Source organism: Montipora capricornis, chromosome 2, assembly GCF_036669925.1.
Source record: "Montipora capricornis isolate CH-2021 chromosome 2, ASM3666992v2, whole genome shotgun sequence".
Lineage (NCBI taxonomy): Eukaryota > Metazoa > Cnidaria > Anthozoa > Scleractinia > Acroporidae > Montipora > Montipora capricornis.
The window spans coordinates 56,182,860-56,210,634 of NC_090884.1; the positions used below are offsets into that span (position 1 = coordinate 56,182,860).

The 27,775-nt window shown below is 38.3% G+C and overlaps 1 protein-coding gene across 2 annotated transcripts; it reads left to right on the plus strand.

The window, feature by feature from the left end:
• Positions 1–27,625, plus strand: LOC138028132 (serine/threonine-protein kinase N2-like). Of its 2 annotated transcripts, XM_068875638.1 has the most exons (23): positions 1–335; positions 424–718; positions 3,226–3,698; positions 4,642–4,857; positions 6,032–6,200; positions 6,548–6,657; positions 7,827–7,970; positions 13,746–13,821; positions 14,339–14,477; positions 15,927–16,074; positions 16,637–16,734; positions 18,876–18,966; positions 19,670–19,761; positions 19,859–19,946; positions 20,938–21,026; positions 21,240–21,302; positions 21,829–21,967; positions 22,878–22,958; positions 23,375–23,482; positions 23,756–23,836; positions 24,048–24,107; positions 24,322–24,423; positions 26,608–27,625. In XM_068875638.1, the coding sequence occupies exons 1-23, from the start codon at positions 312–314 to the stop codon at positions 26,647–26,649; spliced, it is 2,928 nt and encodes a 975-aa protein (XP_068731739.1). In that variant the 5' UTR covers positions 1–311; the 3' UTR covers positions 26,650–27,625. The 2 variants fall into 2 exon arrangements, with proteins under 2 accessions (XP_068731739.1, XP_068731738.1); XM_068875637.1 differs by lacking the exons at positions 1–335; positions 424–718; positions 3,226–3,698; ... (2 more) ...; positions 6,548–6,657; positions 7,827–7,970 and adding an exon at positions 10,213–12,318.
• Positions 27,626–27,775: the final 150 nt, after the last annotated feature.

Here is a 27,775-nt window from a genome sequence, read left to right on the forward strand (position 1 = left end):
AATGAACTTTTCATTTGTTATATCGAGCCCTCTTCACCGAGATTTTGGAGCGATTCTTTTCTATTTTAATTAATATATCGTCCCCTGTAGCTCTCTAGAGCATCATAAATTCACAGTTACAGAGATAAGCGTTTATCCCTTCCCTTGCTGATATTCTGACTACCCATAGTTTGGTCACCAAGTGGGTGAGTCGCTGTTTACTTTGGCTTTTTACGGACTTTCCCATGGCCGGTCATGCATGCTTGAATGCAAAACCTTGTTTTAAGACTGTTGCGGATTAGCCGCGGTCTGTTCGACTCCATCAGTGAGTTATGCAGCAGGGAGGAGTCATAATGGTAAGTTTATCGTATGAAAGGTTGAGAACTTCACGAACTTCACGCTATATATTCTGTATAGTGACATGCTCAACTTTTCATTTTACAGTACGATGGCAAAACAAGGCGACCTAGCCGAAACGACGACCTCCACACCAAAATGCAAAGAGCTGGTTCTGAAACCCTTTTGAAGACAGACCTTGAACAGTCAAAGGAGGCCATAAAAATCGAAATTCGCAAACAACTCAAGCTGAAAGAAGGGGCCGAAAATTTAAAGAAAGTTGCCACAGACAAGAAAACTTTAGCGCAATGCAACTCGATTTTAAAAGAGGCCACCGCTAAACTTCAAGATCTTCACGATGAATTGCAAGATCTGAATGCAAGAGTGTCGGAGGATGTGCCTTGTGAGTACTTAATTTAACAGTTTTTAATGTTGGAAACGACTTATCGAGACGCTTCCCCGTTACAACCGTTTTGCGATAAGCGTCAATTTCAAGGTGAACATATAATTGCCCTTTGCATATGAATGCCTGTTTAGCTCAAATCCGGACCAAAAAAAAAGGCCGTTCGACCTCAAGAACTAATCACACAGTTTCACGTATTTCAAGCTTTTTTGTTCGGCGCTCTGGACTAAGGAGTTAATTTTGTGTCGGTGGGATTAATAGTCCAGCATTTTATGGCCAAGGAAATGTGAATTCGTACCCCTAATTGTTTAGTGTTTTTTCCACGACTTGTAAGTATAACTGGCTGTCTAAGGGTTCTCTATTCATTTATTTATTATCATTAGAGTATACATGGCATAATCGGTTTTCATCGGTTACTTCAACAAACTTAAAGCTCTGTATAATATCTTGTAAGAAGTGATACGTTTACAGAAATGCGATGAATGGTTCTAGCCAAGTACAGTGGCTGTATATTTTTTAAGTTAGGAAAAATTTCGGCCGGTAGCTAACCTTAATTTCCGTTGCAAACTAAATCACCAGTTTTGGGACACAACCATTAAAAACCGGTAACATTTGTACAACCGAAGCTTGTACAATGTTGAAGTACGTAATTAGTTTCTGCAACGAGAATCGCGGATCAGTCGTGGATCACCATTTAGCAGCGACGAATTATACGATCGACCTTCCTTGTCGCTGAAACAAATAAACTAGAGCTTCGATTTTTCGTAAAGGTGTTTAAATGTTTTAAAGAACTCGTTTTGCTGGCGTCAAATTGGTGTTGGAATTTTATCCCCTGTGTTTGTGACAACAATGAAGAATTGTTTACATTTCCTCAAGGAGAGGCTTTTGTTCTAAATTTGTTCATTGTGAGTCGTTCTTTTCGTCCAACTGTTATTAATTGTAGAATGAACTTTTGTACTCATGTGAAGTTTGTATATTGTTGTGGAACGTCTGACTTAGTGGTATCAATCTCCTGTATATTGCTCCAGGTGAAATTTGAATGGTGAAATTTGTTTCCGCAAGTTTTGTTTCACCCTTTGGGCAATTTGCATTGCATAAAAGTTGTAAGTGATTTGACATAGAGGAAAATTCCCCTTCTAGATTATGCATTCTTTTTCTGAAGTTGACTGATCGAGGTTGGAATGTGCATCTTCAGTATCTTAGTATGTTAAAGCTTAGTACTTACATTGTATGCAGTGTGTTGGAACACAGTTTGTTATCTCAAGATTTACCTGTTCATGTTGATTTAGCATACAAAATGTGAGAAATTACCTAGTTTGTCAAAAAGTACATGTATCATTGGCTTTGGCATCAGCATTGTTCAGCAGAATCTCCCAATATTGAAATATTGTTTGGAATAATGTCAAAAGCTACATGAGCAATATAAAGTCAAGCCCGGCCTGTCTTCATTACCCAGATAGTGGTGTATGTTCACAGACAGCAAATAAGTGGGTCAAATTAGTCTTTATTGGCCTAATCTCAACAATCAATCATTTACTTCTTCCATACGTTTTATCTTGTCACTATTTTTGCAGTTTAAGGTTTATAAATTGTTTCAGGAAGACGTTACTATAGTTACATTGTTCATAGTTGTTCGGTTGGTGGCCTATTCTACCTATCAATTATTAGACTCCCTTTCCAAGTGTGAGAGCTTGTTTATGCTGGTTTGAATTTGGGCTAACTCAGTAGGGACTGCAAACAGTCTAGCAACAGGTACTTTTTTACTACCATGGTGAGTCTAGAAGGTAATTCTGAAGGCTGGTGTTAGTGGTCTCTTGAACTGTAAATAGGCCACTTGCACCAAGAGGTCACGTGACCAATGCTTCCCTTAAACAGTGAGTTGTAATCTTGCTGTTGCCAAAAATTGACAGAACACATAAAAATTATCTTACACGCGAAATTTGAGAGGAAACCCATTTAAGGGAGATTTTTCAACAAAGTAGCATGATTTGTCTTGGCTGCCATGTCGGAGGGCATACTCTTGCCCTCCAACATGGCGGCCAAAACTACTTTTTGCTTATATCTTGTTAAATGTTTGATAGTTGAGTTCAGATGTGCCATAAACGTTACCACATCATCTTTTCAACATTTTCCTTGAAGTTCAAGTGCAAAATTTGTGTCAGAAAGCAGTAATTCATAATTTAAAAAAAATCAAGTTTTGGTCACGTGACCAGCTACGGACTTTCTCATTTTAAAAGCTCAAATGGTGTGGGTTTGAAAAACCAAATCACTATCATTTTGTTAAAGAGATGACCCACTAATAGTGTTTCGAAGGCAAAATCATGTAACTGTAATTTTCATAAAAACGATGTCACATGACCTCTTAGTGCAAGTGGCCTATCGACTGTTTTATTCACGATAAGGTTGGACGACATGGTGGCGCCTCATTGCCATTATTTTGTTGATGTGAACAATGAAAACCGGGAAGCCTAATTCTGAATTTTGTTCCGTTACTTTCTGACCTACAGCTGAAAATGATGATGATACACTTTCGCCAGACAAGACAGATGGCGTGTCCAATGGCTCTGGTGGTAGTAGAATAGAATACTTGAAAAAGCAAATTGATGTTGAAATGAAAATCAAGCAGGGTGCAGAAAATATGTTAGCAATACACAGTGCTAGTGGATCCAGGAAAAAGGACATTAAACTTACTGCAGCAGTTAAGCAAAGGTTGGAGGACTCGAGAAGAAAGATTGACATTCTTCGAGACGCGTTACTGCGGGAGCAACAACAAGGCATACCTGTGGGAAAAGAAGATGGCGTTTTGATGGGGAGCTCCAGTGGAAAAGAAAATGATGCTCCTGGATTAGGACTTTCTCCTTTGGAATTAAGAGTAGAGGATGTGCGGCATCACATTGAAATTGAATCTAGGGTAATACAGGGTGCGAAAAATATGATAAAGTTTTTATCCAAGTCTGGTCAAGATAAAGGTTTGGTGGAGGTAAGTAGAAAAAAATTGTGGCAAATGGCAGTTAATTATCACTAATGGCCTGTTCAGGTGCTTTATTTATTGTTTAGTCATTACATTAATTTAATAAATCATTGTGTCTTTTGTTCTTTTGTTTAACAACTGCATCACTTAGTCGAGGTTGGGTGCCTGGGATATCAGGGGGCTTCCACTTTTGGTATTACCATCCTGTATAATATAATAATAATAACACCCCCTTGGCTGGTGGGAGGCACGTTGGCCTCATGGTTAATGCGCTCGGCTCCGGATCGAGTAGTCCGGGTTCAGGTCCTGGCCAGGGACATTGTGTTGTGTTCTTGGGCAAGATACTTTACTCTCACAGTGCCTCTCTCCACCCAGGTGTATAAATGGGTACCGGCGAATGTAATGCTGGGGGTAACCCTGCGATGGACTAGCATCCCATCCAGGGGGGAGTTGAAATACTCCTAGTCTCTTCCTGCTACAGTAACCGGAAATATAAAGTGCCAGCCTGATGGGCCTTCTAGGCTTGTAGCAGACTTTTCTGTTCCCCACATGGCAGGCACAACACTGCAACCTAACCATGAGCCCCCACACCTGGAATTTAAAAAACAGGCACCCATCACACAGAACTATCAGTGGGGGAAAAAGGAAGGGGCGAGGGGGAGGACACTAAAACTAACCCGCTAAAAAACCACGCTGGAGGATAGAACACTACTCATGCTGCCAGAACAAACCCCGCAAGTACGATGTATGGAACTACTGTGCAACCCCCCCCCCCCCCCCACCACCACCCTTCCCGTACAAACTAACCACTGACGACTAGCAACATGGGCGCTCTTGGTTGTTAACTCCTTGAAAATGCATTTAAATGTATTTCACATGATCACAACTTCATCCTTTAATTATATTTGTATTATTAGATGATGATAATGTCAAAATATATTACCATATTTAGGCTGAAAGAAGATTCCATGAATCAACTCAAAAACTAGACTTACTTCAATGCTCACTGACAAGACATATCGGAGAACTATCTCCTGAGCAAGCAGCTCTAGGAATTTACAAAGACTATAACACACTACCTTCATATGCTGATCGGAAGTCTGTTGGTTTGGGGAAACAGCAATACACCTCTATAACTAAACCAGCAGCGCTCACTGGAGAATTAGACGTAAGTAGTTCAGTGAAATATGCAACCGGCCACTTATGACTGGTAAAAAGAGGATGTTCCACTGTATTTTGCCGTCATCAAATCAGATTTGCTATGTAATATTTCAAAAATGTGTGCAAGTGCTTTATTGGATTCCAAATGCAAGAAAACATTTGAAACGGCTGAGTGGTTTAAAGTGTTTTCATGCATTTGGAAATCCAATGAAGCACGACACAGGAGTTTTTTATATTTCTTCTTCTTCAGAAGAAATTATAACGTCAATCACTTTTTTCAAGTTAAATATTTTTTGTGTACCTCATGGTTGCTCAGAAGCATGTAAGAGCTGTGAGCATGCACTTGTTGCATGCCATTAATTGATTTCGAAACACGTGTGTTTGAAGTTATTGATTTCAAACCACATGTTTGAAATTAATTTAGAGAATCAACAAGTAGTGCTTCATTTGGTTTCAAACTTGTCCGTATGACCAGAATATATAATGGGGCAATGCAATAGGCCATTTCCGAGTTCACGTATGTCTCCTTTTCAAAGCGAGTCTAAGTGCGAAGTTTTTGATGGTAATTAGTTCTACTTTACATATGAATGAAATCTAATTTTCATAACAAAAACTTTGCACATAGACTCACTTTGAAGAGGACACAGGCATGAACTCGGAAATGGCCTATTGTCTTATTAACTTATGAATTATTAATGAGTTTGAGAAACATGTACAATCAAAGGTAAATACCCCTTGTTTGCCTATTGGTGATACCCCGTTACTGGAATCAACTATGTTAGTTACAAAAATACTGTGGTTGTAATCAGGCATGATATAAAACAAAATTGCAGCGTTGACACTTATTAAAAAGTTTTCAAGAAGTAAAACGTTTCGATCACTTTGGTGACCTTCATCAACTGATGAAGGTCACCGAAGTGATCGAAATGTTTTACTTTTTAAAAACTTTTTAATCAGTGTCAATGCTGCAATTTCATTTTATGTTGGTTATATTGTTGAAGGAAAGCCCTTCTGAGCAGTTTCAAGATCAGCCAAACCACACTCAGCCCACTTATTGCTGTTGTACTTGTACATGTCTGATAAAATTAAACATGCCATTTCTTGTGAAAAAAACCTTTCTTTGCAACCCTTGTTTATGATACCATTCATTTATTATCATAATGTCTTACCTAATTACACAGGTATGCATCACTGGTGCAGACAGACTGTTAGCAGTTGTTCCCAATCGAGATCCTAGAAAAACTCTAAGTTTGGCAATGGTAAGTCCAGATGGCAAGATAGGAGAGCGCACAGGATCCAGCAAGAGGAAAAGCGGATATAATAAATGGAGTCTGGATGAAAGTTTATCAGGCAAGTTTAAGAATGTTGCATACTTGTACATGTAGTTATTGTTGTCGTCAAGCATTAAATATTATGAAACGTGTTACTGTCTTTATTCAGCTGCTGATGTACACGTTTGTATTGACACATTGTGCCAAGGAGTCTTAAATGTAGCAAATAGCAACAGGCTTCATTCTCAAGGTGTAGCAATTTGTTTCTAAAGCCAATAGTAATAATTGACTGAAGCTGATGATCCTGACGAATCTTGATACATCTCTTTGTTTGGAGCAATTATTTTGTACTACATCATTACAGACTGATCTTGTCAAACTTTAAGTCTTCATCTTCTTGTGGAATTTTGTCTTTTGATATTGTAGTTGAAGTGTGTGCTGTCCTAAAGCTGGATAATAGCTACGTTGGACAAACCTCGTGGAAGGCATTAGGGAAGGAGTGTTGGAAGGAGCAGTTTCATATTGAGTTGGACAAGGTACTTGTCATTCCATTTCATTGAGCAATACCCCTTCTGCTTTACTCAGTAAGGTCCCTGAAAGAACCCTGCTCACCCACTTTACATTGTGCACCACAACACTTCTGTTACCATTTTCAGTGCCCCCGAAACTTGGAATTCTGTGACTGTTAAAGTAATCTGTTTGCATTGGACATCATCGGTTATATAATTCTGTTTCCCATGCAAACAATAATATTGTTCATTATAATTTCATTTTCTACGATTATTTATGTATGACTTGCTCTTCACATCATGTCATCGAGTGGAAACAGAAGTCGTTGTTAAACCATCTTCTCTTGGAGTGGCAGCAAGTAGTACTCGTTGAATAAGCTTTTTTTTTCTCTTGGGAGCATTGTAACTCCCAAGAGAAACTGGAAGCAATGCTCATGCAAGATTTGAGGGAACAATCAAGGAGTATTATGGTATTTTCCGACTCAGCCAATTTTTCAATTGTGATTCGCAAAGACCAGAGGGCATTTCATATGAATGATCAGAATCACTGTATTGTCGTTTCTGGGAAGTGATGAAGTAATTTCGTGGACTACATTGCAAGGAATCATGAATAATAAAACGTCATTGTGAGAAATTTAACTTTTCTGGTGGTCCTTGTGAACTCGTAAGCTCAGTAGATGCCAAACATCAATTTAGATGTACATTTAAAGCCAAGCCTCAGTACCCCTCTACCAAGGTAAGTTGTTCGCTGTAAAATATCAGGATGTAATGGTGATAATGATACGGATGGTGTTTGTACTGTATGTCACCCTCAGAGATAATCCGGGAGTCAATCTTGGTGTCTTATGATGACACTACACCACCTGGTAAAAGCCACTATGGGCCTGTGCTCTGATCTAGCTAGCAGGCGTCTTTTGTTATTTCTGTGGCTGTTATCCTCCCTTAATGGGATAAATTCTCAGTCAATGAAAGTTTGCTTAGAACTACATTCCAATACATGAAAAACAAGGCCTTGACGCCTTATGCCCCATAGGTTGCCTCCAGTTGACCAGTAGAATCATCTGCCATTAGACAGGGTAAAATCTGCCACGTCTTACTCCCAGGGGTGAATTCATTTGTTAAAGGACCTTTGATAAAGCCTTAAACATGCATAATTGACTTTGTAATGTTAATTTTGTGATCTTTTTAATTTACAGTCTCGAGAACTAGAGGTGGGAGTTTACTGGCGGGATCATAGATCACTTTGTGGAGTTTCATTTTTAAGACTGGAAGAGTTTCTCGATAATCAGCGGCATCAAATTCAAGTCCCTCTTGAACCCCAAGGCTGCCTTTTTGCTGAGGTTTGTTTTTGTTATTTGAATTGTGACTATAATAGCAATTTACAAATCCTACATAGCTCAGCCTAAATGGTTTGAGGTAAATGTCTATAATATAGAGCGTACGTGCACAACCACTTTGTTCTAGTCTTGAAAGGAAAATGCTTGACAGTATTTGTGTTTATTCCTTATTCACTCAGAGCTGCACAGTGGTTACATTACATCAATAACAGCTGCATGTTTTTATACCCTTGACGTTTTTACTGGGGTCAATTTAGTTAATTCACTCTGTTTAGGTATCCAAGATTATGATTTAAGATTAATAAATATTATTATATGGCTTGTGTTTGTAGCCGATATAACGTGCGCTCTGATTGGCTAATTGTGACTGAATTGTAGGGCATTATTCTCTCGTAATGCCCACAGGCCGATTACCATTACGGGCCACGACCTCGGGCCAATATTTCCCAGTACGGCCCTCGCGCTCGGTTAGTAAGAAGTTATTATTAAGTTTCTTGTAATTGTGTTAAATACGGGTAGTGTAATGGACTACTTCTGCTCTATGAAAGCAGAATGTTTATTATTATTGAATTTAATTTAATTGGATCCTTTTTTATTATTTTATAGATCTTGCTAAACAGTAACTTCCCTGACTAGTAACATTTTTTGAATAAAATATTTTGTTTGTGTTAAAAAGAAAAAACTACCAGGTTGTGGATAGTGTACCATTTTGTTATTTTTGCAGTAACTTGTAGTGTGTTTTTTCTATTGAAGGTTTCATGAAGTTCAATTACCATTTAGTTTCCACCTAAACAAAATTAATTGCAAAATCTTCAGGCTATTTAAGGCCACAATATTTTCTATGGGTAGAACTTGATTGTGAGTCACAAAAATCTTCATTGCAATTCTATAGCTGTGTAATTTCGTTTTCAAGACCCATACATGAGCTGTATGCCAAAGAGGTGTTTTGGCAAAGCAGCAAAGAACCTTTCCTCTTTCAAAGATTTGTTTGATGTCGAAAAATTCAGTTTCTTTTTTTGTGCTTGTAGATCTTGAATCTGCATTTTGTGAAATTGAACCTATATAATAATATTATTATCTTTTTTTTTGTTCATAAATTTGTTCTTCATGATTGATTTTTCATGTGCAATAACCTTAGAATTCAGAGGAAGTTAGAAAAAAATTACTTTTATTATGGACTGGAAACTGTTTGCCATTTGAGCATACAATGTATTTTAGGGATTTTAAGCCAAAAGAATGAAAGGTTTTATTTTTGACAGCCATCTACATTAATTTTTAATTCTTATGATTTCAATTCATGAGGGTAATGTATGTCATGTGTAACACCTATTCTTTCATTGTGTTTACATTCTCATCTGCTTTTTAATAATTAATTTTCTCTGCCTGAAACCTCATTGCCTCTGCCTTTGCTTAGAGATCATATTCAATCTCCTCTTTATAATTCAGTATGGGAGACATCTTATTGATCACTTAAGTTGTTGGAGGAGAAAGATTAAATTAGTATTTATTTCTACATTCATCCTACAGCCCATCTGATTGACTACCCTTGCTTTCTGATCTTTGTATTATTTTCTTGGTGATTTTCCTTGTAATCCTCTGAACATAATTTTTCCTTATTTTGTGGATCTTTTACATTCTTTCCATCTTTTACTAATAGTTATAGTAGTTTGAATTCCTTGTAATGCTGTCATGCGATTCCCAGTAGACTTGATGCATATTCTATTCTTTTGATTTGTGTATGGTGTATGATTATGTAAGCTTAATTCATTTTGACTCAGTGGTTGGTTTCTATTTTTGAAACTTTGCATATTGTTGAAAGCCTCTTATTCACAACTCAACAAAATAAGCTACATGTACTTTTTTATACTTGGAATAAATTGTGCTTGCATGTCTTGATCTTTATTCCTGTCCACCGACTAACATCCACTCTGCTTTATAATTTAAAACTGGGAGCTTTTCTTTAGAATATTCAGGGTCATTCCACTCTTTCAATAATTGATTTTGATTGTGGTCACTTGAAGCTTTAGCCTATGTTTAAAGTTACAGTAGAACATAAGCTCAGTTCATGCTCTGTCAACAATGTTCTTGTCATTTATTCTGTTAGTTACTTTTTAAGCTTTCAATGGAAATTTACATACTTTTTAGACAAGGCAGGTGCCTATTTGCCTAGTGTTTATTTTCTTTTATTCTGTGGGGAACCAATGAACCTTTTATTTAAGGCAGGTTCTGACAGGTGAAGAACTGTTATTGGCTGGTAACCTGATGAAAGAACTTTGAAGCAATTAACAAGGATCCAACTGTATCTACTGTGAAATCCATGGATTGATTGGTGTAGGAGTGTGACAAAATAATTTAAAATGTCTCCCTTACTTCCACAGCTGCTGTGCTGGGTTCTTTGATGTTTATTCATGCTTTTCTCTGTGTTGATGGCACTGACACAGCATTTTGTTCAGGTTTATTATTATATCAAAATTTTACAAGGCTTCAGATCTTCGATCAACTAAGACAGGTGACATCAACACATGTGGTTTCTATTTGTGTTGCCAGGCATTTTAAGCCAACTTTGGCCCCACCATTACTTTTTTCTGTATTTTGCCTCTGGCTGATTGAAATGAAAGCTCTACTTGGTATGCTTCCTGTGTGATTCTGGTTTGATCAAATGTACTGTGTTGCTTAAAATGCATTATTTACAAATTTGAAAGGTGACAATTGGATGTCCATGTAAGGGCAGAAATAATTAAGACTGATTGAAATTCAGATTGCATGCAAGATGAATTGTGGTCAAGCCAGAGAAGATTTTGTAGCAACAGATCAAAATGGCTTCCATTACCAGACAAGATTTGGCATCACAAGCCACAGAATTGCCACAATTTATGAGCAGTGGAGCAAGGAATTGTCAAAACATGACTACAGAGATGTGAAATTGGCAAAATCTGAGAATCCTGCTGGGCAATCGGAATGGAAATCCTCCAGAAAGGAGAACATCTGTATGAATACTAATGAAGATGATATTATGAGCAGAAAAAGCTATCATCTCAGTGAATATTCGGCTAGATGTTCAGAGGATAACAAGAAATTGCCACCCTTTCGGACAGGGAAATATGTTCCTAAAGATGATGTGTATTCTTGTGATGCTTTGATACAGAATGAGAGGTCCATTTCTTTGTCCTCTAAACCAAGAGATCGCACAGACAACAATGTATCTGGATTGCACTCACCACCGCCATTTAGAACAGGGAAATATACACCAAATGACAGTAATATTTATGTGAAAAGCTCAGAAAATTTATCTGCCAAATCTAGTTCTTCTTCTCAGGGTTCACCAAAGTTCATCAGAGGAAGAAAACAGTCGATTGAGCAAATAATTGACAAGCTTGATGGAATTTGTCTTAATGGAAGAAAATCCCCAAGTTCGCCTCGACATAGAGCTCGTAGAAAATCTGGGTCACATGAAGGAAGTGGTGCTTCTTCGGTGGAAAAACTTGGATATAGTAGTTCTTCAATTAAAAGCTCAACCACACTACCAGTGACAACTCGGAAAAGCCAAAGCGCTGAAACAGTTAACAGAAATGTAAAGGCTCGCCCAAAAAGCTCTGCTTTAGAAAATTATGTAGATACGAGATCAAGAACTAAAAGTGAAAATGCCTTATCTGTGAAAACAAGTCAGCGACCAAAAAGCTCAGTTTTGGAAAATAGTACATCAAATCTTAAATGCATTATGCGGGAAATTGACATAGGATCCCCTGAAAAATCTAAACCAAAGGGGAAAATGCAAAACAGACCTCGCAGTGCTGTTTTGGAAGACTCTAACGCAAACCGCTTACCAAGGAGGATTGTGACGAGTCCTAAGGATCAATCGTCTTGCAGTCAAAGCTCAACTTTGCACAGGAACTCCAGCCAAGGTTCGAACAGGTATCTAAGGAAAGGGTCAGATTCTTCTGTAAGAGGGCACCAGCGTTCAAAGACTGCTACCTCAATCAGCAGCAGTTGCAGTGATAGAGTTTGCAATGCTGCAAAACCTAAAAAAGCTAGGCGTGAATTACATCGAAATGCTGCATACGTCAAACCAAGGAAAAAGAAAACCCACAGACATGTGGAAAGAAAAAGAGCTTCTAGTGGAAAGAAAGCAACACAAGGCCCCAAACAGGACAAGTTGGTATCCAGTCAAACGGATGGTTGTATTTTGGAAAAACCATCTGTGACAGAAAAGCCGTTTGTTATTTCTTTATTCATGGACAAGTTTTGCATATGCACTCAAAACAAGGATGGAAAATTCAAGATCCCTGCAATGAAGAGATCAAGGGTGATGACTTGGAAGATAAAAAGGATTTCTTACCTTTTATATGAAAAGGTGTTGGTTATTACTTTTCTGCCTTTCCTGTCTACTGTCTAGCACTAACAATCTAATCTAATCTAAAATTCATTTGAGATTTACCTTCTAATTTTGAAGAAAGTAACATTTTATGGCTTCCCTGTTTCTAATAAATTTGGTATTTTTTGGTTGAAGCAAAGAAACTTGTGTTACATTGTTCTATGATTCAGTTTTCAACTTGGTTGGATCATCTTTCTTGTTTTGTCTGAACTAACTTACACGAGATTAGTCTGTGTGATTATTGTCTTCCGCATGATATAAAAAACTCTAATCCTTGCCCAGCAAGAGGAAGAATCGTTCCATCATAGTAGATGTCCTATACCTTTGTTCAGTTCAGTCGTTTTTAACATGATTACAAGCACTGAAACTAAAAGCAAGAAAAAAAGGCTTTATTTAAATTTACCATTTCTCACCTAGTAAAACAAAACATATATCATGCCCAATTTTGTGCATGATTACTTCATGAGAGAAGTACAATATTTGAATTTGGAACTTTCCAAATCATTTCTTGAATTTTTTTTTCAGAAAGAGTTATGTCTAATTTTGCCATTATATTTTTTAAACCCAATTTTCTCTCATTTCTCTCTTATGTTGAAGTAGATTTTCTGCTTGTTTAAATTTAAAATCCAGTTTTATGTATGTATGTGTAATTTGAGCAGATTGAGTTATATTGCACATACATGTACACCGTATTCGTGATTTTACAGAGCTATAATTTGTAATAATTATTATTCTTACTAGCACTCAGCTACACTATTCTATTGTTAGAAGGCTTGTATACAATAGCAAATTGAAATTTTCTTTGCATTTGATTTCCTGAAAAATCTTTGTGAATTATGCAGTGAATGTCAGTGAGCCTTGAAATATACTGCCCTCTACTTCACCTTCTCGATGCAATTTTATTGTTTTCATCCAAACACTAGTATTTTTTTTGGAAAGGTTAAGTTTCAATAATATTAAGCTTTGCCACCTTTTTTCCTTGATAATTGTCAGCTTTGTTTCTCGCTGATTTTTTTTAATTTTAGTCCTGGTTGAATAGTGTGAAATATAAACTGGTACTTTTTCAAAGAAAGCAGGTTGTTTTTTGAATGAGAAAGGCAGCACACTGATTACCATAAAAGCACTAATTTGACAATTTTTAAAATTTTGATTTCTCTTAGAGAATTTTTCGTTTAAAATAATATTGTTCCTTCCATTAAAATAACTTATTTTTCTTCTTCATTTAGTTTAGACTTGAGTGTGTTTTTGATGTGACTCCTACCTGTTGTTTCAGTGTTATAAATATTTTATTTGTTAAAGAAAAAGCCAAAGCTGTTGTATGGAGCTTAAATCTAGGGCTTGGGTTTTCCTCAAGAATGCTTCTAAACTGTACTATGTTTGTGTTTCCTTTTAAATGTGTCAATCAGGTAACATTTCTTAACCCCATGGTGACTAAGAAACCAAGGCTTCAGCGACAGAAGAAGTTGTTTCCTATTCAGAAAGGTGAGAATTTATAGTCTGTAATTATGAAAACAGTGTTGTTTTGTATGTCACACTTGTTCACTAATGCCTTTTTTCTCTAGATTTCAATTATTGAATTGAATGTCCCAGCTAATTTTTGGGCTGGCTTTATTAGTCTACACAAAGTGCAAGCATGATCTAGTATATGGTTTCAAAGGAACACTTTTGTTGTACTTACACAATAACACCATAATAAATTATTATTGGTTAATTGTACGCATGGCTATATCTCCTCGTTTGATTAAAGATGATCTCTTTGGTGTAAGTTGTTTCACTTACAGTCATGGTTATTTAGCAAAGATGTATTGTATTTTCTAAATCAATGATGTGCATGAGCTCAAACATTTGCACATGTTTGCTCCTTTGTGTTAACTTGCACTATGAGGGTAGTTCATAGTTCTAAAGCCCTTAAAACGGACAAAAGAGGCTGGCTATGACAGAGGCTCCTAAAGTGTCAGTAAATTGATATTAGAACATCAAATTTGTTTTCTTGATGCAGGAAAGAATTTTCTTCGGGCGGGTCAGATGAACACAAACGTTGCAACATGGGCCAGATTACTGAAGAGAGCGGCGCCACCGAACTGTACAACCAATGACTCTACTCTTAGTCCAAATTCAACATCACATCCCTTTCCGAGGTAACAAGTTCAGTCGATGTACATGTGCACCAGTACTGCAGAGTGGCATGCAGCAGCTCTGGCAAGCTTGGAAGTAGATCCTTCCTAGGTTCATTAATTGCTTTTATTGATTTTTATCTCTGGAAAGTCATCAGACTACTATGATTGCAAGAGCTGCTACATGACCCCAAGGACAGTCGATCATTACAAAAATCCACTTTAATACTATATGACTTCGTGCATCATTCAGAATAGTTCTTACATTGTAATTTTAGGAACATAAGTATGTTGAGCTATTGTGGTTGATACTTTTGTCAACTGGTGCAATTGCTTGTCTCCATGTAACAAGAAACAAACATTTCTCACAGTCATAAAGTAGCACTTCTTAACCTTGACAACCATGCAATCAGAAATTTCTATCTGTCCATGGATAACAGTAACCTTGTTATGTTTTTGGTTCCCAGTTTTGTGATAATGATCAAAGAAACAATTATTTTCAGAGATCTATTGTTTTCCATGCAAGTCAGAAATACTACATGTAACCAAAATTACAAGATTGTGTGGTCTGTATTGTCTGTCTGTCTGTCTGTATTAAGAGTTGAGGGCTGGACATACAGACTTTTTCTGGAAGTATGCAGTTGTTAGCATTAATTATAAATGGTTTTAGTATATCACGTACAAATTGAAAAATTGGCTGATCATGAGTTGATCAATAAAATTATTATTTTATATGCAGTTAAATGCAATTTAGCAGAGTTAACAAGTAGGAGCACAAGTTTTACCTTCGCGGTCAGCGGTTTGTCAGATGTGCGCATGTGCCAGGATTCTTCGTGTTCTTGGTCCATAGGGCATTGTAGCAGTTTTGTTGGCATTTTAGTCAGCGTTTTCTGAGCATTAGCGTTTTCCTGAGCGTGGGGATTCCTTGGAGGCTGTCTCCCCTCCCCTCTCCCTCCCTTTCTGTCCACTGTTTTATCAGTGTGACTGGTGCCTGCTTTCTCCCTCCACGTGGGGGCTCATGGCTGGGTTGCCTGGATTTGCCAGAAATGGGAGCAGTCTCCATCTGGGAGACTTCCAATAGTGGATTAGCTCCTGGATGTCTCAGGCACCCAACCTCCACTTTGCGAGGCAGTTGTTAATCTTCTTTTGAAGTGAAACAGGAAGCCATTTTGTTTTTCTCCATATGCCCAGTGCAGTAGTACTTGCCACCTCCAAGCTATCCGATCAGAAAATGCAGAAAGCACTATTCACTTTTGTGGTATACAGTATACTGATTACTACTGTTGGTATTCATCATTCCAGTGGACTACAGTAGCATGAATTACAATCATAATTTATTATCATAATTTAATATCATAATTTATTATTTCCAGTGCTAGAAATCTAGCACTTCACGTTACACTACACTCTCTTCAGTTAATAATTTATTATTGCTCTTTTTATTTATAATGGAATTAATGTTTCATTTTGTAGTGCATCACAACGGCCTCAAACACAGTCACCCCCGAAACAACCCGACTACAACAGCACCACGCCTGGCAAGAACAGGAAACCATCAAACAACACTGGGGTACCAGTGGGGTCCACACCAAAAAAATCAGTCAATGAAAATGAAGTCCAGGTATCTTTTGACACAAGTATCAATGTTACTAGATCTGCAGCTTCAAGTGCATGGAAATGTTGTACAGGGCTACAGCCACAACTGTAACTCAATATTCTTGTAGAACAGTTACATGTAGATCAGTACTTTTACATGTAGTAATGCATTACCATCTGATGCGAGAGAATGTGAGTTTGAAACCCAGCCCAGATCATGTTTGAGGTGTCAAATTTGGGACCTTGAAGTTGAATGACTGTGTCAGGAATGAGACAAAAGAGTATCCCTCTTTATCATTTTTGAAAAATATGGTTACTATTTCATTTCATCTCATTTCACTTTCATTTATTTATTTGCCATACATGTAGGAAAAAAGGAAGAAAAAACAATGTAAATACATTGCACATAATTATATCTGTAAAAAGTTAAGGGACTTAAAGTAACACATTTATTACACAAAATAATTATAGATATAATGTCTATAATATGGAGACTTTTGAATGACATTTTGATCAGATTCTGGTGGTTGACAAATTGAATCATCAGTGTTGACAGATAATAACAGCATGCTTTGTTTGTATTGCAGGATGCTCTTTCAGCTTTTGGATTCTTAGATAGCCCAAGTCCTCAAAGATCTGATCTGCAGCCCCCTCCTCAAAAGCCAGCTCCACCTGTTAGACGAAAGTAAGTTTGACACAAGAATTTACATGTACTATGGTGCAGTCAAGATGACATTCTGGCGAGAATAGTGCTACCTACATGTAGAGCTGGGATTCATGAATTTTGCACCAGTTTCTTTCATAAATGGAAGTTAGTGCCCTGGCCTTGATGTTCAGGGCCTGGTTGTTCGAAAGCTGATTAACTTAATCCAGGATTAACTTAAACTTTTGTTTCATGTTTTCAACTTTTTGATGAAAGTATCTTTTGCTTATTTTGGTTTTTCAAGATTGACTTCTTCTAATGTATAGTTTTGCCGAATATCAGCTTTGAACAGCATTTAGTAGTAGGGAAATAAACTCCTTGGTTAAATTTTAATCTGGGATTAGCGTTAATCGGCTTTTGAACAACCGGCCCCAGGACTACATGACAATTTGAAGCCATCGGAGCATTACAACGTGGCATGGTGATGATGGCAACACCAAGCTTTCATTTGTTGATCAAGTACACATGCCTTCTGCCTGCATTAATCCCTCTGAAAACATACTGACATTGATATTAATTTGACCCAAAGGACCAAATGTATTAATGAACTTTACATAAGTGTCGACTGAACAATATTAATGTTGGTGCTGGGACACTGTTAGGGTCGATACTGTACAGGTCAACTCAACTCATATCAAACCATAAGTTGGTTTTTGTGGAAAGGGAAAACCAGAGTACCAAGAGAAAAACTACTCAAACAAACTCATCTCGCATGACCAGCCCCCTAATTACTTGACACATCCTTTATTCTCTGTCACCTATATTTCTCTTGTTGCAACTAATGATTGAAATGATCTTCAGTAACCTTTACCAACTCTATTTAAGATGATAAAAATATATATTGATCAAAACTTTTTTTTATACATGAGACATGAATGAGCAAAGAATGCTCGTTACAAAAATGTGTGTAAAAAAAATACTTAAAAAATTTATGTATAATTGTGTCCCTAATGTTCGCTTAGGTAAAATATATGCCATTTACAAGGTAATTTTTGTAAAATTAAAATGCTAAAACCAAACGTTTTCGGCTGTTTGCCATCATCAAGGTTAAAAATGACGGTACGCACGCATCCATGCGTATATATCTTATGTAATTCCTGTTGGGAAAAGGAAATAATTATTTATGATTAACCCTCCCCAAGTTAAGACAGCAACGTAAAAACAGTTTTAAAATAATACTAGCACTGCAAGGTGACTGAAAAGTTAACTATTTAGGTTTAGAAAGTGCATGTGCAATTATTTCTCCTTGGTCAAGTTTATGTAAATTCATTTTGAAAATGGAAATACTACTGGCCCCCTTCATGGCTAAAGGAATACTGTATTCCACAGCTTACAGCATATATATAAGAAAGATCTAAGTGCGTCCCACTACCTCAGTCTAAGATTTTATTGGCATGGTTTAACAGAGATCAAGTTGTTAATATAAGAAGGTCCCTGTTGCCTATGGCCCTTAAAGAAGAGAAGGAGGGCATGAGCAGGGTGTCACTGTTTTGATAGGTTCAAAATTAAATTGACTTGAAATCGTCTGGCGTTGGACAGAGTAATTAAAATACTAATTCTGGCCGGTTTAGGCGTCAAAGGGTTAATAATTTCTCATAATTAATTAATAGACTTAGGAGATTTAAAAAGGGTTCGAAGAACGAAATAGTTTGTTCACCTGATGTTGTCAGAGATTGTATTTGAAACCCGCAAAAGGTGTATTGTGGTTTTGTCATCAGTAAAATTAGGGATCCTGCTATTAAGTGCACCAACTTGAGCATGGGTCTTACTCAAAATGCTAGTTACATGCGTAATACATGATAAATTTACTGTCAATAGAGACTCCCAGTGGCTTAAGTTCATTTTTTAATTTAATGTCATTGCCCTCCAACGGGAAGCTGAGGTTGTGATTAGTTGATCCCAATACCATGGCTTGAGTCTTTAAACTGTTTACTTTAAGATAGTTTCTGCGCAACCAGTTAGCAAGTAGAGACATCCTCATTTGATTGTAATAATTGCAGAATAGTTGAACAAGTACTCGAACAGTAACCAGTTGTGTCGTCAGCATAAAGTCTTGATTCCATGTACTTGGTAACAAAGTGATATCATTAATAAAATGTTAAATAACTTTGTTTTTATTTTAGACCTCCCTCACCTCCCACAAGTATAATCAGTCACATGAACATTGACAGTTTTCGATGCATCAGTGTACTGGGCAGAGGCCATTTTGGAAAGGTCAGAAGAGTTTTTTTTTTTCCTTTTTTTTCGCTTTAAATTAAATAAGAAAAATATAGTTAGAGGCCATACTTCAATGGCCATCCACCTTTAGGGGGTTTTCAGACAGAGCCAGAGAGAAAAGTGATGGATGCACAAATTATATGGCAGTGTTACTGTATGGGTAACTTGAATGGCAATCCACAGTCTACATCTCCCTTGCAAGCACTGTATCTTACTTGTCAGGTGATTGTGTGGATCAGTAGGCTAATTTGTATTCTGTATCTAAATTAACCCGTTCAAATGGTCCCCACTGACGAGTAGAATGGTCTGGTATTAGACAGAGTAAAATCTGTCTGTCACCCTTCAGGTGCCCACAAACAGGGAAACATTTGCTTTCGCAAAAATGTTTCCGCAAAATTGCTTCCTCGTTTGCGGGCACCCTTAGAAGGAAAAGGGTTAGTTAATTCAAAGTGGCTATCAGTACGTGACACCCAGTCAGGATCTGTTTTCCATGATTTTTCATACCCAGTCTCTGCTTATCTTACATGTAGATGATCATGATTTTTTTTTTCTCATTGTGAGCAATCCACAACTTACTTTGTTAAGTACATGTATTTTATTAGTTTGTTTTCTTGAATCTTTGTGCCACCCAGTTACAATATTCCAGCTTTGTACCTGTAGTTTTATAACTTATAATTAAGTTGTTTCCTTTTTACTTTAGGTTATTTTAGCCGAATACAGAAACACTAATGAACTATTTGCCATCAAAGCCTTGAAAAAGGGAGACATCATTTCACGAGAAGAAGTTGAAAGGTTGGTATCCTAGAACTGCTGCTGGTTTTGACACCATTTGCTACCTGGTTATGAAAATGGGATTACTAATACTTTTATTATTTTTATTTTTTTTCAGTTTGTTGTCTGAGAAGAGAATATTCTTGACTGCAAACAAGATGCGACACCCATTCTTAGTCAACTTATTTGCATGTTTTCAAACTGAGGTAATGATAATTATTATTACAAGTTGTCCTTTAAGAGACTATTACAGCCCCACAAAATGACTTGGGCCAATTTGGTGTGGTGACTTGGGATTACTGACAAATTGTAGAGAGTTTAAGCCCATTTTTGGGTGATTTTTTTGGTCTCGCGTTTTACTTCTACTTTTTGAATTTGTGTTTGTTTTAATGTGTGTAATTAAACTAAGTAACTACATCAAGAGGAAACAAATTGAATTGAATTGAAAAAAAAGTTTCATCTTTTTAAAAGTGCTCTTTCCAAAATTTAAAAACTCCACATTTTGCATTATTCTGTCTTAGGCATAAAATACTGTAAAGGTATTCTCCTTTTTTTTTTTGTCTATTCTGTGAGAGGCGCGGTGGCCTCATGGTTAGTGCGCTTGACTCCGGATCAAGTGGTCCGGGTTCCAGTCCTGGCCAGGGACATTGTGTTGTGTTCTTGGGCAAGACACTTTACTCTCACAGTGCCTCTCTCCACCCAGGTGTATAAATGGGTACCGGCGAACTTATGCTGGGGGTAACCCTGCGATGGACTAGCATCCCATCAAGGGGGGAGTAGAAATTCTCCTAATCGCTTCATGCTGTGGAAACCGGAGATAAGTGCCGGCCTGATGGGCCTTCTGGCTCGTAAGCAGTGACTTTACCTTTACTTTACCATCTTATCAAAACTCAACCCACATATGATGCCGAGTCTGGGAATTGAACCCGGGAGGCCACATTGGTGGGAGAAAAGTGCTCTCACCACTGCACCATCCCCGCACCAGATGAGTTTGTTGGTTCTCCACTCTGCACCGAGAGGTTTTTCTCTGGGTACTACGGTTTTCCCCTCTCCTTAAAAACCGACATTTGATTTGAATTGTGTTAATTTGTTGATTTCAGTTTGCAGTGTCCCCAATTATTGTTTCAGCACTAGAAGACTTGACACTCAAATAAAGTTCCTTTCCTTTCCTTTTTTCCTTTTTTCCTTTTTATCTAGGAACATGTGTGTTTTGTAATGGAGTATGCCCCTGGTGGAGATCTCATGATGCACATCCATGCAGATGTTTTCTCAGAACCTAGAACAGTGTAAGCTTGCTTGCTATCAGCTACATGTATATGTGTAATTTTGTCGTCAGTGATGGAACTGACTTGGACAACTGAGCGTAGTTCTCTTTGAAGGTGCCAAATTCATTTCAATTTAACTTGATCTCATATTGTAGGTAGCCATTGACTTTACTCTTTGTCCTGGCAGTTGAGGTTCTTGTTGCTCTATCTTACATTGTCATCTTTTTTTTTTAGGTTTTACACATCATGTGTTGTGTTAGGCCTTCAATATCTCCATGAACACGAAATAGTTTACAGGCAAGTTTTTTTAAAAGGGGAGATTTAAACTAGAAGTTTTTAGTCCTCCAAATGCAGACCCCAACACAGTTGATCTAAAATCCTACATTTATAGGCCAGCAAATCTTTTTTCAGATGCCTTCTGACTTCCTCAACCCTTTTTTATCGTGGGTTGAACATCCCAAGGACACTTGACAGGGACTTGAAACTCTGCGATTTCACCTTCCCAATTTCACTTAAAAATCTTTGTGTGTGGATGGACCCCAAATTGTGTGCAAATCCTACTGCTACTATGTATGTAATATAAAGAAAATCAGGAAATATCTGACAACCATATGCTGGTATGACTATTGTAATAGTTTGTATTATGGCATACCTGCTTTTCAAGTTGTGAAACTCCTAAGGATACAAAACGCTATGAATAACGCATAAATGCTTGCTGTTACCGTAGCATTCTTATCTTAAGAGCCCTAAAATGCTTGACAACTGGCACTGCATTTTACTGTTACAACTTGAAAATGATGCAGTTGTCTATTCTTCGTTTCAGAGATTTGAAGCTGGACAATTTACTGCTGGATTCTGAAGGCTACGTGAAAATTGCTGACTTCGGTTTGTGTAAGGAAGGAATGGGTTATGGAGCACGAACCGGCACCTTCTGTGGCACTCCCGAGTTTTTAGCTCCAGAGGTTAGTGTCACCAAACGAACATTTTGGTTAACTGTTTCTAACAGAAACTGAAAGGAACCGGTTACTGATTTCTGGTAGATTTTTGTCGATGTTGAGGTTCTGGTATTTAGTGGTCAGGGGCCCGTTTTTTTCTCGAAAGTCCCGAAACTTTACGAGACTTTTTCGGGTACAATTCTCTTTGTATCTGAAGAGGATTTAAGTCGTCGAACTTCACAGTCATTTTTCTTTTAATTTCCTTGAAAACATAATAACAGATAGCCCGGCTTCCCAAAGCAAGCGGTTGGAAGTTTTCGCAAATTGGCTTTTTGGGTCCTAAAAGTTTCGGGACTTTCGGGAAAAGGTGCTTTGTACCCAACTGTGTAATTTTACTGTTAGTTCAACAATCAGTTTTAAGGAAGCCACCTCATTTTCATTCGTTATTTATGGAAGATGTACATTCAACTTCTTTAAAGTTTGGGGAGGGTTTCTTTAGGTGACTGGGAAGGGTGGGACTGTTAAACTTAAGTTGATACTATTTATGAGGGAGCTGTCTGTATAGATCTCTCTATACTAAGAGGTCACCTATCCATGAAAACCACTCAACCAATTAGGCTTAACTTGAGTGACGGTTGGCTTTTGAAATTTCTTTTATCGACTGGGGTTATGGGGATCTTTATCTGGGAAAAAATAAAATAAGCAAGGTAAATGCCCCTAATGCCTTTTTTGAGCTGTTCTTTTTAAGACCTGTATCTCGTTATTTCTATTTAATTAACTGACAATGTCCATCCCTTGAGAGACATGCCTCTCTCTGTTATAATGGCCTATTCTGTGCTTTTGTTTTAAGAAGTGGTTGATTTGCTCTCGCTATTCCTTCATTCCGTTGACTTTGTAATGAGGGCGTTTGTTCTAATAGTTGCTTTCTTATGTCCAGGTTCTTACAGAGACCTCGTATACTCGTGCTGTCGACTGGTGGGGACTCGGTGTTCTTATCTTTGAAATGCTTGTAGGAGAGGTGAGTTCTGCTCCATAAAAAGTGGGCTTGCATGAGAAAGAAACTCTGTGTAATAAAACTTGAGCTATAGGTTTAGATAACTCACCATGCAAGACTGATTTCGAGCGAGTAAACCTAATAGACAAGTTTCGAATCGTCATAGCAGGATCGGTGCAGTGATGAAGGTCCTTGTCTTCGCCAGTGGGTCCAGAGTTCGATTCCCAGACTCTGGGTCATGAATGGGCAGTGTTAGTTGGCTCTCTACTCAACCCCCAGAGCTTTTCCTAGGATTTACCGGTTTTCCCTTCGCACGTCACAAGCGCTGTTTTTGGTTTTGACGCTCGAAATTTCGACTTCGTGGTGTTTCTGCTTTGGCTGATTTTCTTCAGGTTTTCTTTTTCATTTATTACTAATGGCTTTTGTTTGTTTGGTTTTAGTCTCCGTTTCCGGGAGATGACGAGGAAGAAGTTTTTGACTCTATTGTAAATGACGAAGTTCGTTACCCAAGATTTCTTTCAACGGAAGCTATTGCGATAATGAGAAGGGTAAGTTGCTGACGGCACGCGGTGCTTGCTGTCAGGAAGGGATAGCATCGGTCGCCGTTCTTAAAAGCTCTTCAAAAGGACCTAGTCGCCTCCTGACTATTTAATATTCCTCATCACCAAACAACAAGAAACTAATTTCTGATCTTTATTATCTACCGCATTTGGGTCTTAACAGTAAATCTGCGTCCTGTTGCTACCGTTTTTTGGCCGCGCTTCCCGATTTTTTAGCCGTCCTCTCAACGCAACCTCCCGGCTTTTAATTCTTTCTTGCAGTTACTCAGACGGAACCCCGAGAGGAGGTTAGGAGCCACCGAAAAAGATGCAGAGGATGTTAGAAAACAGCCTTTCTTTAGGGTAAGGTACTCTGTTTGCTTCAGGGCATGCTTCGACGTCCTCTCGTGTAAATTCTCTTTTGATACTTCAATTACCCAAGGCGGTAAGCCTTGAGGTGAAGAGCATATTTTTATATATATTATTTGAACTTGAACCTGTTAACTCGAGTGAGTAACTTAGAATAGGCCATAAGTTCTTTTTGTTTTTTTGTTTTTTTTTTAATTGTCATCAGGACATGAATTGGGACGACCTTCTAGCAAGAAAAGTTAGACCTCCTTTTGTCCCGAGTGTGGTAAGTACTACTTAATTGCTTATTATTTTCAGGTGGGGAATTTTTTTGTTATTGGTTTATGGCTCAAACTTATTCCCCATGAAAAAAAATATTGCGAGATGTCTTAGATTGTTTAGTCAGCGTTATTTTCTGGGAACCTTAACGACAAAGACAACAGTTGCTTCATTCTTGATGCTTTGCCTTGTTTAAAAGATGTTTTAATATCTCTCGTTAGCGACACGCGGAGGATGTCAGTAATTTCGATGAAGAGTTCACGTCCGAAGAACCAGTCCTGACTCCACCTAAGGAATCACGACTGCTAACAAATGAAGAACAGGTATCGTCAAAAGGAGCTTTTCCATTGTTAGCGTTTTTATAATGAAGAGTCGGAATTCGCCCAGACGAATTATGCGTTTGTGTTATTAACTGTCTAGTGTAAAGACTGGTAAAAGATGTGTTAGGCATAATCCGTCTTGGACGAACTTGAGCAAGCACTTTTGGTGTGCTTAAGCACGCGCGTTTTTGAGACGCGGACGGCAACCGGAAGAGAACATTTCGCGGGCCAGGGCAGTGGTGTCTCCCATATTTTTATAATAATCATCTCTAATAGAGAAAAGATACTTAGCAATTTAAATGCGGTTGTGTGAAGACAAGTTAAAAGGGGAAACTGTCAACATGTCACTTCCGGTTGCGTCCGCGTCTGAAAAACGCGCGTGCTTAATTAAGCTCCCTATGCGTGTACAGAGACAATGCGATTTAGTACGTCGTGAAAGGCGGCCTAAGTGCTTGTCTTTACCCCAGACGAAGAAAACAGACGCATAACAATTTTGCGTTGTGTTCCCTCCCGACGAATTATGTGCCTCTTGTGTAACGGCCCCTCCCCTCTGGGCTTTACAGGAGTGTTTGTGGGATTTTTGCCGAGCTGCTTATTATGCAATTTACGAGCCATTATGGAAACCATGCATGCCCCCATCTAAAACAAGTCAGGGCGCAACATTTGAGTGGGAACTACATCTCTCCTGACTTGTTTCTAACAGTAAATATGTTCTTAAAAAGACAACCCATCTTGTGGTCCTTACCTGGGATTATTACAAAAGCAGCACTTCCTTCTTAGTAATTTTATGATTTTTAGTGATCGTCCGGCCGGGATCGAAAGCTGCGATCTAGCCTGGGTAGCAAGCGTTCTTGCCTGCGAGCAGGCTCATTGGCGCTCCGGAAACGAGTGGTAAAGCCGCGAGAAACGAGCGGCGAGCAAAGCGAACCCGTCAGGGGACTGAGACGAACCGGCAAGCGAAAAAGGAGAGCCTGCAAGGATGGTACTGTTTTTCGAATCCGGCCCCTCCAAGTTATTAGCTAATCGAAATTGAGACAAACATCAACAACTATGACTGAAAAACAAACAGGACCTGTCATTTTTCACCACTCTGAATGCTGCATTCGTTTACGAACGCGCTGTATCTGGAAACAATGCTTTTCTTGCAGGGTCTCACTGGCTCGCTTCCCTCGTTTCTCCGTTTCTCGTGGCTTTGCCACTCGTTGCGCAGCGCCTTCTCGCAGGCTACAAGCGTTCCCGGAGCAGCAAAGATTTTTCGCGTTCCGGACGAGTGAAAGTTGGATCGAAAACAGAGTTTAGAGAACGGGTGGGAGTGGGGAGATAAGGGTTCTTCGTCTCCCCACTCCCACCCGTTTTCCAAACTTTTATTTTGCTCTAACTCTCGCGCGGCCGACATGCGGAAAATGTTACACAATCTCTTCCTCAAATGAAGGATTATCCTTCATTGTCAGTTTGGTCCAAATGAAGTATAATCCTCCATTTAGATTACTCTGTCCCAGGACTTGTGGTAGCAAATAAAAAGAAAATAATTAAAATCACCCCCTGGACGGTATTTGAACCGGGACCACCCACTTTGAAGGAACTGTTTTTATCCACTAAAGATCAACTGACTAGAAAATGTGCCGATTATTTACCAAAGTCTGAAGCTTGATTTTAAAATGGTTAGCTTTCTCTTCAAGTTTGGTAACTGACATTTTTCACTGTGTAAGCTTGCTTCTTAGCGGGTGTTAATACACGTTTACAGCGGCACTTTTGGAAGAAAAAATTATTGACATTAATAAAAAAACATATCCTCGCAGTTAGTGATGTGGTAGTCTAGTGGTTAAGTGAGGAGGTTATTTATTACACGTTCCTAGGTGCGAGTCCTTCGAGTCCAGACATTGGGGTTCGGCTTTTAAGAGAAATATGTTCATTTCCCATGATCCCTATCAAGCTTTCAGTGTCCAAAATGAACGATGATACTTCACTTGCAGGAAATTGATAATTAAGAATAATCCTTCAATTGAGGGAGAGACTTGGTTGGGAAAATCTGCGCTTTGCACGGCAACGCTTTTTGCGCAGGCTAAGAAGCTCCCGTACGGTAGTCCAGTGCTCATCCAACTGAACCAACCGTTTGGCCTGGTGAAGAACTGCAACCTTTCCCACGGCAATTGATTCGGTGTTTACCAGTTGTTTTCCTCATTGCAGGTACTGTTTGCCGATTTCAACTACACAGCGGATTGGTGCTGAAGAGCACCGAAGCAGACCTTTGTTTTATACGAGTACTGTAGCTAGAAAATGATTTTCATTTTTACAATGTCTGGGGGCAAAGAGATTTAACTGAACTCGCCGCCCATGTAAAGAAGTTTTATGAAAGAAAAGAGAAAGTCCTTTTATTTTTATCGCAACACGGGCTTGTAAATCCCACCTTCCGATTCCCAAAGAAAGCGTTAACTTAAATTGTAGTTTCTGATGTAAATACTATAAAATATTCGCCTTGGCCGCTGTTTGCCTGTCAGGCTTATCGTTCAGTCTGATTTTTGATGGGAAAAAAAAATGGCCTTTTGAATATCTTAGACCGCATTCTCCCGGAGGTCTTGGTCCGCACACAGCATTGTCACGTTTATATGTCGCTACGAATTGTTTCCTTGCTGTCGTGAGTTTGGCCACCGGTCATGAACTTTCGTCACTTGTAATAATGGCATTGGGAAGTCTTTTAATTGTTTGTTATTTTCAGTTAAAATTTTTTTCCAATCGAAGGCAAATCTTCGATAGATTGTATGCTCTGTTATTGAGCAATCAAAGTTTACTGGACTTATACACCCTCAAGCAGCACCTCTTCTGTTTTCACTAGAGCTGGAAAAATCGCATGGGAGAGCGCTGGAACATTGTTTGCGTGTTATTGCCATGGTAACTTAATTCACTCGAGGGCTCTCAACTGAGCATTTTTCTCTCCTGTATTTATTTTATTCGAAACGAAGAGGGGACTGTTTGTGCTGTGAATTGTTTTTGTTTGTTTATCCCGTTGCTTTTATAGAGTGCTTATTCATATGAGTCGTTTTAACTTCCACACATGGAAATCTGAGGAAATTATGGTAATCTTACAATTATATCTGTATATATTAGAAGAAACTTCACCGCAAGATTGTGTATCGTTTATTTTATAGTATCAATTTGGAATTAAAACTTATGGATCTGAGTTGAATTCCTAGAAGAATTTGAGTGACATGTTTTCAGAGTACTAATTAATAGACGAGTTTGCCACGCAATCGTAGCTCAGTTGATTGCTCGACTGTCTCTTAGATCACTTTTCAAATGACTGTCGAAAGTTATTACGCGATTGCAATTGCTACACTTAGTGATTGGTTTAAAAATC

Coding starts and splice junctions, on each gene's coding strand:
- LOC138028132 (XM_068875637.1), top strand. CDS start 10,738: ATGAATTGTGGTCAAGCCAGAGAAGATTTTGTAGCAACAGATCAAAAT. Junction 21,027..21,239: donor TTCTCAGAACCTAGAACAGT/GTAAGCTTGCTT, acceptor TTTTTTTTTTAG/GTTTTACACATCATGTGTTG. Junction 23,483..23,755: donor CTATTGCGATAATGAGAAGG/GTAAGTTGCTGA, acceptor TCTTTCTTGCAG/TTACTCAGACGGAACCCCGA.